General features: G+C 47.3%; 1 protein-coding gene across 1 annotated transcript in view; it reads right to left on the reverse strand.

The window, feature by feature from the left end:
* The window catches only part of SYNE2 (spectrin repeat containing nuclear envelope protein 2), a 256,377-nt gene extending 238,860 nt beyond the window's left edge, over window positions 1–17,517 (reverse strand). Inside the window, exon 1 of the mRNA XM_019550841.1 lies at window positions 17,263–17,517. Coding sequence (XP_019406386.1) covers window positions 17,263–17,341 — 79 coding nt within the window. The 5' untranslated portion in view covers window positions 17,342–17,517. The remainder of the gene's footprint in view (window positions 1–17,262) is intronic.
* Between the last annotated feature and the right edge of the window lie 449 nt (window positions 17,518–17,966).

The raw sequence follows: 17,966 nt of genomic DNA on the forward strand, positions 1-17,966 counted from the left end.
CTTGTTCCTTTTTGATCAAACTCCAAAAACATCAGATACCTTTTAAAGCTTATGTTGTTACACAACAACATTTTGTACCTAATGTGAACAACCAGAAAATATTATTGACTTAGACATTGAATTCCCCCCCAGATGCTCTCATGGGCCTTCTACTGATGTCGCTGGACTGACCCCAAAGGCAGAATACGATCCATACTGATTTTATTTATCTCAGTTTCTCTGGTGTCTCTTCCAGGTTCAAGGCACAGACCTTACTTGACTCAGACTTGCTTACATCTTTCTTCTTCCCTGAAGAAGAGGAAATTCTTCCTAGACCTGCCCCACTTTCTACATCCTGCCTGGCCAAAACCATGGGCATCCGAGGCCCGGTCACTGGAGATGTGCAGTGATCCGCCTAGAAAACAGATTTAAGTGGCGTGGCCACTTTCTGAAGTATATGGAACACATCCTTCTCCCTTGGTCCTAAGCAGTGTGCTCGCTCATGAGATATCTAGAAATAAGTATTGTTATCTAATGTCTGCAATGGTGCATTTGTAACAGACTGAAAAAATCACTGGGGAGCTCTTGCTTTACCAGCTGCTTGGGGGCTGTGCAGCTTACCAATGCAGGGGGAGGAGAAGGCTGAAGTGGATGTGCCCCTCCTTCCCAATACCCCTTACTTCAACCCAACTGGAAATGGATCTATATAAAGAAGAGAAAGGGCTCATGACCTATTAAACATTTTGACTGATTGATTCTCTGTGTAAAGGGTGATACTAACTCAGATGAGGGGGGCATTATGGTAAACGTACTACACCGCTGCCTTAGCGCAGGAATGAGGGAATACAAGCAAGCAGACTGGCCTGCCTGGTGGAGTCCTTTGTAGCTCCCCTGCCCCACGAAGACCGTGCTTGCTTCAGGGCTTTAGAAACTGTGTTTTCATAGAAGTGCCGGAGGTACAATACACATCAGGTCACAGGAAAGTAGGACTAGAATTGACCTTGCAAGAGCACCTAGTCCAGCCCCCTGCTGAAGCCAGGATCATCCTTGACTAAACCATGCCACCCAAGTGTCCATCTTGCTTATGAGGTGAAGAGGGGCAGCAGGATCCCATCCCCAGGCTGACAGAGAGGTTGCAAGAAGACTGTTTGTCTGTGGTCTAACTTGGGAGCGGTAAATTCCAAAGCTCCCACACCTACATCACCCCTCACACCCTTTGCCCACATCTGCAGAAAGGTGGTAGAGACGGCTGCATGTTGGAGCGGTTCCCCTCATAAAAGGGGCAAGAAGAACAAACAATGGCCTAGCAGGATTGGCCAGGTCCAGTCTACAGTCACTGCGGTGCCCCAAGCACAGCTCCAGTCTGGTTAATGCTCCTACAGGCTCCCTCGTCTCATGATGAGATAGAAGATGGCACACTGGGTCTGCAAGAGGAAGGGTGCAAAGAAAGAAGGAAGAAAGGTGAGAGGCAAATGTGTGGGCCTAGCTACCACCCGAGGGGAGGGATTACCTAGAAATGAGGCACTCAGGCTCAAGGTGGTAGCCAGATTGCAGAAATGAGAATTCTGGCAGAGGGGATCGTATGCAATGAAATATTTCCTTCTAACTCAAACCCTGCCAGCTACGGAGATCTGGACATAATCCAAAAGAGATTACTGGGGTCTGTTCACTGGGCACTCTAAGCCTAACACAGACTTGCCCAGCAATGCAAGTCCTTTGCAGGTCTAAGTGGATGAAAGATTTTAAAACCATAAGCCCTCTAGGAGAAGCTTTATCTCCTACTCATAAAAAGGAAACCCCAATTACAAGAGAGTGGCAAATACTTTATTATGGAATGCAAACATACAAATTCCAGCAAATGGCTCCAGAAGTAGATCCGCAATTTTGAAAGAGGGGTGCAGGAGCAGTGGCCGGTACTGCAGGGATGGCTGCACCCCTTGCTCCCAGCCTCTGTCCCCTGCTGGAGTAGGCAGACCACACCACGGGAGCACCACTGGGCCTTTTTTTTTTTAAGAGCCCAAAGCAGGTAAGAATTCTCCACTTCTCTGCTCAGAGTAGGGTTGCCAACCCTCCAGGATTGCCCTGGAGTCTCCAGGAATTAGAGATAAATCTCCAGGAGACTGCTGAGAGTCACCCAGGGGATAAATGATAGGGCATTCATTAAAATAAATAAAGTGTTGAATCTGATTATACAGTTGTCCAGTAAGTCTTTAAAATGTAATAGTAATGTGCAATTGCATTCCTGATGCGAAGTCATTAATGTCATTACATCATGTGATGAAACCTCCCGGAATAGATTCAAACAGAGTTGGCAACCCTAGTTCAGAGGCCCAGCTCCTCCCCTCCCTTTCCCCCACCTGCCACTGTCTCCACTATCCCAAGAGCTCCAGAGCCATTTCAGCCAGGCAGTCTGGGGGCTGGGCTCAGCTCGCGACAGCAGCAGTGGCAGCTGCAGCAGGCAGGTTCCCTGCACCACCTTCCAGGCTGGCAGGGAACACAGGAGGGAGACCAGTGGGGGGGGGACCCACCCTCCTGCCATTGCTTCTGCTGTCCAGGGCCAAGCCCAGCCCCTGTGCAGCCCAGCTGGAGTGGGACAGTGACAGTGGCAGGTGAGGGAGGAGAGGGGAGGTGACATGCCTCTGAGCAAGGAGTGGGAAAGGTGGGAATTTTTACCCTCTTTGGGGACTTTAAGAAGTCCTCAAATGTTGCTCTTGCTGTGTGGTCAGAAAGGGGGGTGGGTGCAGTTGCATCACTGGACCCCCTTTGGATCCACTCCTGCATGGCTCCAATCCTGTAGGGAGATTCATTAGCCAACCCTCTGGACCTCTGCAAAGCCCCAATAACTTTGAGTAAAGGACTGCACAGGCAAAGGTATCTGCACAGGATTAGCACAAAGGAAAACACATAGTTAATTCTGGTTCTCACTGCTAAGTTACCTACCAAAGCCTTAATACTAAACCTGTCCGGAAAAAGAGTTATAGTCTATTCATATTCTGTAAATAATTCTTTCCATGGTGCAGCTAAACACCCTCTCGCTGGTTCTCCATGACTTCCTGTGCTCTGTATCTATTTGCTGTAATAGTATTGCCCTGACTCCATTTCAGCAAAGTATGAACCATCTCCCATTCTCTTCGCTTGCTGTATCATTGAAAGCTTGCAAAAACTGACAAAGGGTGAGGAGAGGGGGAGGAAGAAGACAAATTTAAAAAAAAAATGCAATCAGAAATGTATCAGTTTTACTGCTCTGGAAAAAAAAATTAAAAAGTCTCCCCCCAGCATTAAAAGCCAATCTTAATGACAACTATTTCAGGTGTGAAGTAAACACAATGAAAACATTAGTTTCAAGTAAGCACATGAGCAGACCACACCCCGTTGCCATATCCATGTCTGTGTAACTATTACGGTCCTCTGCCAAGTGGGAGCTACTATTGGCTTCAACAACAGGCAGGGCTGGTATTTCTAGCATTTGGAAAGCAGTGTAAAACAACAACAAAACACTTTGCCTGACGCCAGCAGGCCCATCTCTGTCCTCACCCATTTCTAATTCAAGCTGATAAAGCCCAGAGTGCTGGTGCTGGTCCAGAGAACAGAATCCAGCTTCTGTGGCTGGGTATGAAAGCTGCTCAGAAAGGTAAAGTCCTCTAAACTTGCATTTGACTGTAAGTGAATCCAGCCTCTTGCTTCTGCTATTAATGGACGAGAGTGTTATACAATATGAGCCTGATTCTGCGTGTGTTTGCTCTTGTGAGTGATCCTCACTCAGGCAGGCAGCCAGGCATACTTCATCTACAGCTCCCATGTACCAGCATCAGACACTCTCCCTCCCCAGGCAGGATAGCTCAGCTAAACTTACATCCCCTCCCCTGCTCTGCTCTTCCCCCACTTCCTCCCATGGAAAACACCTATAATAGAGATGAAAATATTGTTTTAAAAATATCCATTTAACCTCCTTTAATTATATCACTTAAAAGGTTAACCGATAACTTATACCCAGTTTACTGATCTCCGAACAGCCCCAGCCCCTAACACCTTCACCGTGAATCTGTTCCTGTGCACTGCAGGCCCCAGGCCGCTGACGAGGAGCCATGGGCAGGGGGTGGCAGGTGCAGCTGAGCCACTATGGGTGCTGCCCAGCTGCAGAGCCACAGCTTCCCCTCGCCCCCATGGGCAGGGGCTGGGGCTGTGAACCTCTCCTGTGCCCAGATCCCACTGCCAAGAGGAGGAGCAAGGGAGGGGCATGCCAAACCCCCCACCAGGGTCAGGCGCGGCCCTTCTCATTGCAGCAGCAAGACTCCCACCCCTGCAGTGGTGGAGCCAGGCAGAGCTATGGGTTCCCTGAGCCTCCTGCTGCGCTTGTGCCACTGCGGCCCAAACCTGCAAGGCTCGTCCATGCTGCCGGACCGGGCCCTCCCCAGCTCGCCCTGGGGAAAGGGGGGGGTCTAGTCCCAGTGGGGTGACCACCAGCAGGCACACAGCATCCTCCCCCGTCCTGCCCATGGTGCTGGCGCTGCACAGGGCTTGGTCCAGACTTAAGGCAGGGCAAAGCACACAGCTGGCTCGGCCCAAGGAGGCACCACAGCAGATGGAGCAGGTGGCACCAGGTCTGAGGGATCACTATGGTGAGCAGCCCCAGGGGTACCTGAGGGGCAGCGGTGTAGCAGGGGTCCTGGAGGGAGCATCAGGGCTGCAACAGCAGCCTCCCAGCGTGCCGCTGCCTCTCAACAGTGCCTCGGGGCTGCGCTCGCCATGCGAGCAGCCAGTGGTAGACCCACTGTGGAGCCAAGAGTCTTGCTCCCGCAGCAGAAGGCCCCACCTGATCTTGATGGGGGGCCCAGCACCCCCTTCCCTCCCTGTGGCAGTGGGATCCAAGCACAGGAGATGTCTGCAGCCCCAGTCCCAGCGCCTGCTGCCCCCTGCTCACGGCTCCCCCCCAGTGGCCTGGGACCCACACAGTGCCAGAAGCACAGTCAAGACATAAGGGGCTGGGGCCACTCCTGCCAGAGGTCACAAAACAGTAAGCGGTAAATGGTATAAATATAATTGTCAATTAACCATTTAACCATTTCCATCCCTACTATACAAGTGGTTTATTCCCACATAAGCATCAAGACTGCTACTGTGGCCAGATATCATAAGAACTATGTGTAAGCGGGTATGGGGAGGTTTTGCTCCCTCCTGTAGCCATCTGGCATTGCATAAAGGCAGAGCAGTTTGGTTTATTTCACTGACCCAGGAAAAAAAAACACAAACCAGCATAAATCGATAAACAGTAGCAGAATAATAGCCAGTGGCTCTCAGGGTGACAGGATAACATTCAGATCAGTTCCCATGCACAGCAAACAGGCCATGGAAAACACTTCCTGCTGTAGACATATTTCTGCAAGAGAGGCAGATGTTTCTTTCTCCATTTTCTTGGAAAGTGTGCTTTCCCCTCCCTCTTTCATTGCTCTGAGGTTTTAATGATTTAGCAAAGCTCTAATTCTTGCATGTATCCTGTGGTTAATTAGAAAAAGATTTTGATTTCTAGGAGGATGAATGGGTTCTTTGTTAAGCTTTTTTAATGGGGCTCCGAGTGACCTTGGATTTATCTTGCCCTAGTTTTCAAAACCAGAATAAATAAAACCATCCACAAACTAATAAAGTGCTTCCTTTGCTACTGGCAGGGCCGATGCCAAAACTCACCAAGCTAGAAGAATGGAGCTGCCGAAACAAATGTGCAGCTGGTAGCAAGGGAGCACCTGGAAACGTTCAAATTTTCTCTTAGTTTGAAACTCAGTTTTTACAGAATAACTTATTTGTGGAACATAATAAATAGTTTGCTACGTATAGTAACTGGCAGTCAACCAAGACTGTTGAGACAATTGTCAGTACACACCGTAATGGGCAAGCAGCAGGCACCAGCGAACTGGCTAAACATTAAGGGCATCAGGATGCAAGGTAGCCTCTAAGAAGGGCCATGACACTGCTCCACTGCCCTGGGAATAACCTGAGAAGGAGAAAGGAGCCAGGGGATCAGCTTCCCTTCTTATCTCCCCACTGCTACAGAAAAGGAGTTATCAGCAATAGGCTTTCCCTTGCCGTAGCCCTCACTTTCAGGCACACCTGTGTCACTGCCGTGTCAGGCATACAGAAGGGGTTCCCCTGCTTCTTCTTGGCTACCTAAATGAGGTGAGACCTAACACTACCACAGAGCCTGCTCCTCTCTATCTGCAGGGAGTCATGCTACACCTGACCGGCATAAGACTGCTACAATCTGCCCTGAAGTAGAGGCCAAAACATGTAAGCAAACAATAAATATTGTAGCAGGACACTAAGGTGCCTGCTCCTCTTAGAGCAGAGATAAGGCCCCAGGTGCAGGTTGCCAGGACAAACAGTTAATGAGGGAATTGGCCGCACCTGCACCTGGTCAGCTGGCCGGAGGAGGCAGGGCCCTAGGCCCATATACACCCCAGGGCAGAGCATGATGTGAGCTCTGCTTTAAGTTACAGCCCAGGGACTCATGGTGGTGGGCGGCTGAGTGCATGCTGTCTGATAACAGCCGGTGGCTTGGGTGAGGCTAGTTGGGGAAGGAGGATGCTTCATTGGGGTCCACTGCAGTGTGGGGGGCCCCGGTGCCAGAGAGGGTGCAGCATTTGGAGGGGAACAGACGCTGGCCCCAGAGGGGGTGCAGCACTTGGGACAGGGCTGGGGAGAGCCCAGTGCCAGAGAGGGTGCAAAGACAGGACTGCAGAGAGCACAATGAGGACCAGAAGCCGAATTAATAGAAGGCCTAGGAAGATGATGCCTGTATCATCTGTGAGGCTTGGGGCGTGGTAAAGGGGTGGCTGGAGCCATGCATATGGCCCATAAGGCTAAGAGATTTGGGAACCATCCACAGTGAAGCGAGACGTAAAAGGGGGTAGAAAACAACAGGGTTAATAGGATCTAGCCCAACCGTGTCCAAAACTAAAGCTGAAGGGCAGCCTCCCTATATTTATCATACCAACAAGACATGGCGGGTGAGAATGTGGGTGCTTATAGTGGGTGCGAAAGACCGGCACGGTTAAGGACCTGGGGGTGGGGGGTAACACAGCCATCCCTAGGTATCCCACCCTGCTACAAATATATTAAAAGCACTTTGCAATAAAGATATGCCCAAGATGAGAAAGGAAATCTGTTGTGGAGCAGGAATTGTATAGTGTTTTCCTGACTCTGAGGCTACACACTTTTCTGGAGCAGTGGGGAGGTGAGAACTGATGCCCTTGCTGCTGCCTTTCTCCTTCTCAGGTTATTCCCAGGGCAGGCGAGCAGCGCCGTGACCAACAGTTCAGTCTCCTGCTCCTCTTTCCTTTGTATGTGAAGGTTTCCTTAACTCATGTTCACTGTTGATTTCCCAAGTTTAACACTGGGAACTTCTCAGACAAGTTACATTTTTATAAGATTACTAAAATTGTGAATATATTCCCTAGTGGAAAAAAATCTCGTTTCATTACCAAGGAAATAAACATGAAAGTTAGAGAAAAACACTCATAAAATGCTCATAACGACACAACACACACTCATAAAAGCCCTTTTAGGCCTTGTAGGCCTTCTCATTTCTTGTCAACAGTATCCTGCCCCCAGACCATGCTGCTGCCCCTCACACCCAACCCACAGCCCCCTGGCACTGCCTGTGCCCCACACTCCCCACCCACAGCCTTCAGCCCCCCTGGTGTCCTTCACTCCCAAACCACAACCCCCCAGTGCTGCACATGCCCCTCACCCCTGACCTGCAGCCCTCTGCTCCCCCAGCCCTGCAGTGTCTCCCAGCTGCCCCACACCTGCAAGCATGGGCATTGGCCCTGGTGCTACAGGCCCAGCCACACAGCTCCCCACTGCTCCCAAAGGGCCCCCCACTTCCTACACTGGAGGGGCAAGTGCCTCCACTGCCCTGCCCCAGCACCTGGACAGCTTCCCCCAGCATTGGCAGACATCCGCCCCCTCACACACCCATCCCCTGCATATACCCGTCTCTCTCTCTCTCTCTCTCACACACACACACACACACATGCACACACACACACACACACACACACACACACACACACAGAGTCCCCAAGTCCTGGCCCTCCAACACCCACCCCCCACCCCAGCCAGGGCTGTTCTTACCCCACTGCCTAGCTGCATGCCGGCCATGTGTGTATATGCACACAGATGAACGTGATGCCCCCTGACTCCAATCACCCCACATTCCTCCAGCCCCAAGCAGCTCCTTGCTAGGGCAAGCTGGGAAGTGCTGGGAAGCACTTTGATGCTGAGCAAAATCCCAGATCTGTTGATATTTGAAAAAACCTCCTGGATGGAGATGGGAGAACCCAAAAAGGGGACATGTGTGGGAAAACCCTGGCGTATGGTAACCATAGATGATGGGCAGTGTTGTACAAGGGACTCTTTCCCATTCTGGCTAAAAACTCGTTTATAATAAAACATCAATCTGGATTAATGAGGGATAATGTAAGATCAGAAAGAATTGCTATATAATCATTTTTGTTTTGAGCAACTTCTGGGCTATAAGTGTGCCAGAGAGGTAATTAACTCATGCAGGTCAATTAAACGAGATGAAATTAAGCAGCCAGAAATTTTGGAGACTGAGAGTAATCTAATATAAAATGCAGAAAAAAAACCTTTATCCATTTATTTGTGGGATTTCGAGTACACAGAAAACATACTGTCAGCAGGGATGATGAAATACATTTGAATTACATTAAAAGATTTAAATTACATTAAAGCATTAAACCACACCTGAAATAGTTTTAGCTCTCTCTTCCTCTTATAGTAGCATCCTTTTGGGTATGATCAAACAGCAAGGTACATTTATGTCAATAAAGTGTACTCCTGACTGTGTGTCTACACTGCTAATGAGCTGATGGAGGGCTATGTACTGCTAATGAGCTGATGCACCAGGCCCCAGATGTAGCCTGGGTGTGCCCTTGAGACACAGTCCTGGGGTGTTTCCACACCTGGGGTGCTCTTCTACCCCAAAGCAGAAGTCCTCTTTGCTATCTGCTGCTTGACCACTAAGAACCAGCTCGGGAACAGCAGAGGCCAACTTCTTGGCCTGTGGTTCCTCAGCCATATCCATCTTGGTCAGATCTTGCCAGCCCTTAGCAGAGGGGCATTTGCCAGCTAGAAAAATCACATCATTGTACATTCATGAGATGGATCCCCCTTTCCATGGAATGAGCCAGCCTGTAGGGTCAGATACCCTGGACACAAGCATCATGCACATCAAGTGGTTTGTAAACAGATTACAAAAAGCATTTATTATAAATAACAAGGATACACATACAAAATCAATTATGTTGAGACACAGAGATACAAACAAACAGACCAAGCAAAATATCAGAACAATAACTTGCTACTATCCTGCACCTTAAATCCAAGGAGACAGTCCCTAGCCAGCTTCAACAGGTTGAAAAAGCAGACCATGTCTCTGACCCCTCTGCTGGGATCAAGGCCCGGTGCTGTTATGGTTTCCTACAAGATCTCCTAGCAGCTTGTTTTTCTCAGCTGTTTCTACTCACGCTATAAATTTATATGTGGATACGACACAACATGACATGACCGAAATTACATTTATATCAAAATATCAAAACGTATAAAAATACTATAATACATACAAATACAAAAATGACAAAATGGAACCTGGCTTTGCTCTAGCTACAGATAGACTAAACACTACAGGACTACATCTAACTTAGGAGAATATCCATGCAGGCCACATGGTGAACCCCAAAGGCAACTTTGCTCTGGGGTGAATTCATGACAAACTCTAAAGCCTGAGAAAGGAAAACACTTGCACTTGTTTACCCTTTCCCTGTTTGATGGAAATTTTGGGTCACACTGATGTTATGATACATCCCATTTTGCAATCTAATCAAACATGCAGTACTGGTCTTATTTATGCAAATCTGCAGTCATCTTTACAAATACACAAATGGATTTCAACTTGTCTACTCCACCTGAATATATTTAACCCTTTTCTGTGTTCTAGGAAAAAGCTAAAGCAATCCGTGATTGAAAACTCAGTGCTCTATTTCATGGTCGAAGATGTGAGCACCGAGTCACAGGGGAGTGTGGCCCTTACCTGGGTTAACAAGAGTAACTGCTTTGTTGAGTGTTGAGGATGTTCGCATTGGCTCAGTGCACAGAAAGTAAATTCGACCTCCTGCATGGGCTTGTTCAGCAAGAGCTCACACCTTCCAACCCCGTGATCCAGACCATGGTGCCAGGAAAGTACAGTGGAAAAGAAGTGCTGGAGAAGGAGTGGGCATGTCCTTAGGGAAACAGACTTACACCCCAAGCTCAGGAGAGGGATTTTGTATACTTCTAGACTATACTGATACCACATGGGGCTGCAAAGGAATTCCCCTGCAGCCCCAGGTTTTTTCTTAAGCCTTCCTCAGAGGCATTGGGTGACTGGTGCCTCCCCAGTCTGGAGTCTGCGGGGAGCACCAAATCTCCGACAGGGGGGGCAGTCCCCAGCAGCCAATCACCAAGCAGGGGAAGGGGGGCCCTAGTGGCCAATCACTGGCCGTGGGAGGGAATCCGCCAGTGCCAATCACCAAGCCAGCTCAGAGGCACTGGGTGTTGGCTGCAGTCGTGTATTTTGACTTCAGTGGACCAATGGCCCCCCTTGCAACTTAGACCTAGAGGTTCCTGGCGAGAGGGTCTTGCCCCTCTGTGCAGGGTCAGACCCATCACCATATTTGTGGGGTAAAATTCCTTCCTGAACCCAGTCATATTGGTATGGACTGCAGGAGTTTCTGCCTTCCTTTAGTGGGAACCATGGCCCTCTACCTGGCAACTCCTGGGCATATATTAACCACCTTTGCAGCAGCAAGACACTGACTGCCATTGTCCCCTTGTTTTACCTCTGGCAGGTTCAGGTGTGATACCTGGCACTGTGTCAGAGTTGACTCTGTAGTTTTGTTAAGAGATTAGACAATGGATTTGTATGGGATAGTTGGACAGGGATGACCCTGCCTCAGGCAGGGGGCTGGATTGGATGACCTCTGGGGGTCCATTCCAGCTCTACTTCTCTATCATTGTGTGACTACGAGAGCCTCTATTCAGTTCCATATACCACAGCAGCCCAGGTGCAAAGGAAGCTACCCCCACATACTGCCACCCTTCACCATTTCTCTTACTACCTACACACCCTTCTGTATAAACCCTCCCCCTCAGTTCACATTAGCTTCTGCATCTTGCAAGATCTGCTTAGACACACAGCTCCCAAGCTGCTGCTATCAGGGGTCATTTTATCCAGGCACCCCTTCCCATGCCACAGAAATGATATTGGTCTGTACCAGTGATCAATGGAGCACCAGGCCAAGACATGGATGGCCTTTTCCCCAGCTGTATCACGGTGAGGAGGAGAGATTGGCTTCTGTATCTATGTAACAAGGAGCCAGAGTCTTCTGTTACCTGAAGGCAGAGGAAGTAGCAGGGACATCACCAGGTGAGGAGTGGGGAGACTGTATGTTACGGGCTGGCTGCAGGGGAATAGGTAGCCAGAGACTCATAAACTAAGAGTGCCTTTGCTGGCCTACTAGCCCTGCAATAGGACACCAGGGCAGCTAAGGCAGCAGAAGTTGTAAGCTGCCCTGGAAGCTAGTCATCAGGCCCTAATAGGAAACCCCTGTGTGTGGAAGAGAGCGACCTGACCAGAAGGGTCAGGGCTTAGGAGGCACATGAAGTCAGGGTTTGAGACCAGGCAAGGGGCTTCCCTGCGGGCAGCCGGGAGAAGAGCCCAACTCTCCCTTATTACACATCAGGCATTACAGACAAGGACTCCATCTGGGACCTAGGGGAAGTCTCCCTTATTACACATCAACTAATTATAACAAGGCATGGCAGACAAAAGAAAAGGGAGGGTACCCAAAGAGTCACAGCAGAGCAAGAGTTGTGCGGCCACCAGGTGGCTACCCCGGGGAGCCCGATCCTTGATACAATCCACGCCTACCCAGATGGCAAAGGATTGACCTAAATGGGAGCTAACCTCTGAGCCTCTCCAAGGGAACAAGGATTCAAGAGGCACAGTAGTAGAGGGAAAGCACATCCTTCTTGCCTCCCTGCCAACCGGGACAATCAGATGTTACCTCCTCGTTCTGTGGCTTTGCACAAGTGAGGAGGGCCCCAGAGAACAGAGGAACAGGCTCCTCAGTGGGATCTTGCAGCCAGAAGCACTACAAGGAAATGTCCACCTAGTCCTTGCAAAGGTGCTGAGGGTTAATATGGAAATTGAACAAAAAATCCCAGGAAGCCACCTGTAGCGTCTCATTTTTCAAGAGTGGAAATAAAGTAAAATAGTTCGTACTGCACAAAAGGCCAAGCCCCATTGTCTGAGCATGACTGATTTGGGCAATACCCCTGTAACTAAGGCCTCATGCATTAGGTATGATGTCCCATATGTAGGGAGCCTGCCCACTCAGGAGCAGCCACTACCCTGATTAAACAGTTGTCATAGGAACAAGAGTATTATGAACTTTCACCTCAGCAATGTAACGGGTCCAGTTCTTGACCCCACTGCAACCCCTTTAGGAGACGGGCCGAACTACTGCACAGAACAGCCAGCTCTGCAACACCTTCAAATCACTCTGCATCGTGCCTGGGAGCAACACAGAATACTAGAAGGGCGAAGGCTGTGTACCGGCACTGCCAATATTGTGTAACAAGTATAACTGGGAGTCTCACAACATTTAGTGCTTCCCTTTAGGCCTTAGCTCCTGGAGTCATGTGATTCCATAGCAAGCTTTTGTTAAAAATAATCCTAACACCTAGTGGTTGTAGAAAAAACCTTGAGCATATGTTCCTCTCAACAAACAGAGCCTAATTTGGGGGGGGATTGCGGGGGGGTTAATCTCAGGGCTTGGGGAAGGGGTGTGATCCATTCATTAATTTTTTAATACTTAGTGTTGGTAACATGCAATGTGAAGTCACCAATGCCCTCTCCCCACTGTCTTCACCTATTATGTTGTACTAGAATCTGACTCAACACTTTCACATTTTTTAATGTATTGAACAACATAAAGTAAATCATTATGAATTAAGTTATGTTTTATCCAGATCTTTTTACTGTGAGAGAACACAGCAAAATGTGTTGAGCCTTGAATAAGTTTCCTTTTCTAAAAAAAATCTAGTAGGTAAAACACCAAATGCAGGATACTACAGTAAATGCCACTGGCTATTATTAAACCCCTTGTTAAATTAATATCTCGTTGCGGTGGAGTGTGACTGTGGCAGGCCAGTAGGGGGTGCTTCTGCACTGAGCCACCCACCTCACTGCGCCCGACCACCTTCCAGGCTCTGAGTGTCTGCCTGGGTGAACCTCACATCTGGCTGACTCCCTTTGTGGAGCACAGCCACTAGACTGGGAGTAACAATGCCATCACCCAGGGTCTGGGCTGATCCTGGTACTGTGCCCCCTGGAAAACACAGGCCTAGTAGTCCTTGAGCATACTCGATCCATTCCAAAAATTTGGGGTGCTTCCCTCAGTCTGAAGCACAAATAGTGGTCTCCCATAGTCGGCCAAATCAAGGGGACTCCAAGGCATAATCTAGACCCACTCCCAATAAGTCTCCCACACTAGGTACAAAGGAGAACTTTACTGGTTACAAGGAGCAGATTTGGAATAGGGTACAGGGGTGAGCAATATTAGAGAAATCCCACAGAGCAAACTGGCATGGCTGGGTAGCCTTTGATCATGCATCTGAGTTACTGCAAGCTATATATTTTGTTAGATCTCAGGTAGCCTACTCATGAGTATCATCCAGAGGCAGGTGGAGAGTCCCTCTGGAGGCAGGCAGATCATTGATCATGAGTTTCCAGAGAGAGCAAGTTTCAGATGGTCCAGCTTCTCTCTAAGTTTTCATCATGGCTACTGCCTCTCCTCCTAGGCAGTCCTTAAATTATATAGACCTTATGACCTCATTTACCTGGTCCAATGGAGGCCAGCACCTGTTGGCTGCCAGCCAACCAATTTGAAATGCATCACTGGTTGCCGGGTAGACTGGCAGGGTCTCTAGCCCCCTCCCAGTCAGGTTGGCATTGCTTAGAACAATAGCGAGTATAAGCCCCCACCCAGGTATGTGATGCCAGTCACGTAGGCAGAGGGAGCAGGTTTCCCACCCTCCCCCAGGAATGTATCCAGCTCAAGTTACAATTCAGGGTTACCTAAAGAGCCCATGGGACAGCTTCCCGTTGCAGTGACCATGTTAACCAAATTGTCACGCAGCAGAGTTTTTAGGGAGAGACAGATGTGGCGTTCTGCCACAGTGACAACATGCCACTTGCAGAATTTTATGATCTTTCTGTAACTGCACGTGGTACATCACTGGTTGTCATCAGAACACACGGCATCTATCACTCCGAAGAGTTACTCTGGTTTACAGCAGCCGATTACTACTACTTTTTGATACCACAGCTGTGCCCACTCTCCTGGCACACCGCTGTACAAACAAAGAACAAAGAGATGACCCTTGACCGAATGAGTGGAGAATCTCACCTGCCAGGTATTAGGTGCTGGAAAAGGAAGACCCTCCCACCTTTCAGCCAAATAGTCTAGTACTTCAAGCACTTGACCAGACAGCAGGATATCCAGATTCTGAGTCCCACCAGCTGGAGGGACTCTGAACCTCCACAGTCAGAGAGGGGGTGTGAACATGCATCTCCTGCTTCGCAAAGTGCTGAAACCTCCAGGCCATAGGCATTACTCTGAGCCTTCTCCAGCCCTCCTCTTGAAGCTGATCCATGGGCAGCTGGGAAGTAAAATATACGGAGCCAAGAGAAAGCAAATAAGTGAGAGCGCATATGGCTCAGTGACCTGGATGCTGCCATGAAAGGGAGGAGGCTTTAGGCTCTAATCTTTACTCCTTCCCCAGTGCTGTTCATTCATTGTATTCAGCGACTATTAAATATCCTTATATGATATTTGCATTCACTATGAATATAGCTGATATTTGTATTAACTATGAATACCAGCTTCTAGAGAGCTGGGAAGTAGACTGAGCAATGCTTACAGATTGGTGGTTAGGGTACTGTGCTAGGAAGCAGAAGATACAGTCAGTACAGAGGTACAGGGTCCTAAACTCTCCTGCCCCCTAGGCAACTGCCCTAACCACTAGGCTACTGGGCAAACTGGTAAGCTGCCCGCCTTCCTTCTTTAAGCAGGTACATGCATAAAACAATCCTATTTTGTCACAGGGCCAAAAGCTGCAGTTATGTGGGCTAAATCCATTTTGGAGTGAAAAATCAAATGCAAAATGAAAATAGATTTAGCTCTTACTTTCCAAATGAGGAATCTCTAAGGTATCTCAAGTTAGCCTTCAAAACTAAAGCACCTACAATCTCTAGCCAGTCAGAAATGGTTACTACTATGAGTGAAATTTTTCAAAATTTTGAAATTTTTTCCAAAATTTTTCAAAAATCTGTTATCTTTGACTTATCCTACTATACCCATTTGCCCTGTTTTACCAAAGATCTGCTAACATAAGCCTGCTCATTTCTGTCTGTTTTAAGTAGGTCTTTAGCATTTCTAGATGGTTACATTTCCAGTTGTATAGCCTGCCCCAAAGGTTCAAATGGGGTCTCAGTTCTGTGTGTGTTGATGAATGTATACCTCATTTTTTAACCACTAAATTAATTGCTTTTATGCCACTTATAAAATTATTTTAACAGAACCCTTTAAAAATTAATAAATGGGGCAGTCTCAAGCCTACTGGAGACTGATTACTACACTCCTTCAAAACTATGGTAAATACATACAAACAATTTGACTTTATTGAAAAAATACATATTTCAAAGCAAAACACAAATATATTCTTTGTAACTACCTTTGCAACATTGTATCTCCTGCCTTAAAACTAAGCTCACTCTTCTGATTCTATATCATGACTAAAAACTCATGTGAGCCTGTATTCAAGGGAAAATTATCATCTTAGATGTCCACGTGCATTGAATGTAATAGGAAATGCAAATGTGTATCTAATGGCAAAACAGGAGTTCACCTCAAGCAACCTTCACAGTAACCTCTGACTTCTGGAAGTATGCTGCTTCCCCATGTGAATGAAGAGAATGACTTAACGAAGCTATGCGGACAAAGGGAAAGATCCCATACAGAAATAATTTTGGCCTTAGATCACAGTCAATGCCAATACATCAAAACTTTAGGTTGAGTAACAATATTTGTGCAGCTATGGATCAGAAAACACTGCAGAATTTCCCTCTTGCACTGTTTTATCTGCTTACAATATATTTCCACAGAAGTAAGCCAGACTGCAACTCCACTGTAAAGGAGCTAAAGGGAAATAGCTTTTCAGGGGCATGATGCCATCCGCCTACCCTACAACAGCTCAGCTCTGAGCATACTAAAGAATCAGCTTTGTAGTGGACCTGCCCCTGCAGCCCTTGTGAATGGTTGCTGGTGAAGCCAACATCAGTTTTTTGAAAGTAGAAAGACTGTAGGACTGGCTAGACACAGAAGGAAAAGATAAAAAAGTGATCCCAGAAAAAAAAAAAGCATAATCCAACCTATGGTTCAGGCACTTCCAGAAAGATTCTTTCTAGAGCTCATTTCCACCCCCTAAACTCACATTGCCCAGCTCTTTATTGTTCAATTAACCACACTGAAACCAGTGAGATTACTTGTTCAGTAAAATGCTATTTAATGCAAGTGCAGGTAGAAAAATCTATCCTTTAAAAGAGCTTATATGGAAAACACAAAGATTTTTCTACTCATTCAGTCCCTCAGAGCCATTTCCACAGATGGCTGGAGACAAGTAATGAGATTTTTTTTTGAAATACAATAAAGCTACGAGCTAAAGCAAAGACAACTAACTTCATGCATTCTAATGACAGCAAGTGCACAGTAGACAAACTGAGAAACATGGGAAACTATTGGAATTGCATAACTCTTTTTCAGACTAGTAGTTCCCGTAACCATAGTTTACAACAACATGTATTCCACAAAGGAAAGCGTAAGAAACAGCGAGCAAAGCTGTACCAAAAAAGGCAAAGACTCTGTAAATATGGTGGGAGGGAGAAATGCTCTGAGAGTACTGTGTTACGGCTGAACAGCCTCTTGTGAGGCAGTTACAGAAGTCTGTGTGCAGCAGAAAAATACGTTGGCTGAACAGACTCTAATCGATACTATTTTTAAGCGTTGTGCTTCAATGGGTTTCAGATTTTCATTTGCCATCTACACAACCACGTGCATCTGCCAGAACCGACATCAGATATTTTGTGAAACTTGCGTGGCTTCTTACCTTGCAGTGAAATGTGACGATCGTCTATCTCAGTGGAAGACTGGTCCTCAGCAGCTGGCGGGGGCTTATTAGATGCCATGTTCAAAATGAGGAAGACGGTATCATTCCCACAGTACTTCAACTGCCAAGCTGAAATGGAAAAAAAAGTTAGAAAATCAGAACCCTGATGTTTCTGTTAAAAACTGGAAATCAAACTGCTTTGTCTGACAGGAGATGTGATTTTATTCAGCTAAGGTGTTTCCTTAGCCTAGATGAAGTGACTACGCCTTCTTTTTGAATCATAAAGTTATTGGCCTTTGGCTCCGTTCGTGCTGTTTCTAACGGCTGGATGAAGTCCAAAACTCAAATCATGAATTCAAATGTGCCTTGTTGTGAAAAGGAAAGCCTTGCAATTAGAAAGAGTCAGACACTGTAGCTTTCTTTTTTGAATATGTCAGGTTGACAAAGGCTCATGGTACCTTCTGTAAATGTTACCAGCTACCCCAAAAGGTTTTCTTTAAATCTTTGTAACATTACAGACTTCTTTTCCTGCTCGGTAATTGCTATAACAGCCTGGAAACAATAGAAGCTGAGCCTACAAAGATTAGATATTAAAGTGTAACAAAAAGGTGATCATTGACACAACCGAACAATCATTCTTGCTGTTTCCATCTGTATCTTAGCTACCCTTTATCTCCCCCAAAGACTCTTTTGCACAAAGGAGT

Source organism: Crocodylus porosus, unplaced genomic scaffold (genome assembly GCF_001723895.1).
Source record: "Crocodylus porosus isolate Cpor-Errol unplaced genomic scaffold, CroPor_comp1, whole genome shotgun sequence".
NCBI classification, from domain to species: domain Eukaryota; kingdom Metazoa; phylum Chordata; order Crocodylia; family Crocodylidae; genus Crocodylus; species Crocodylus porosus.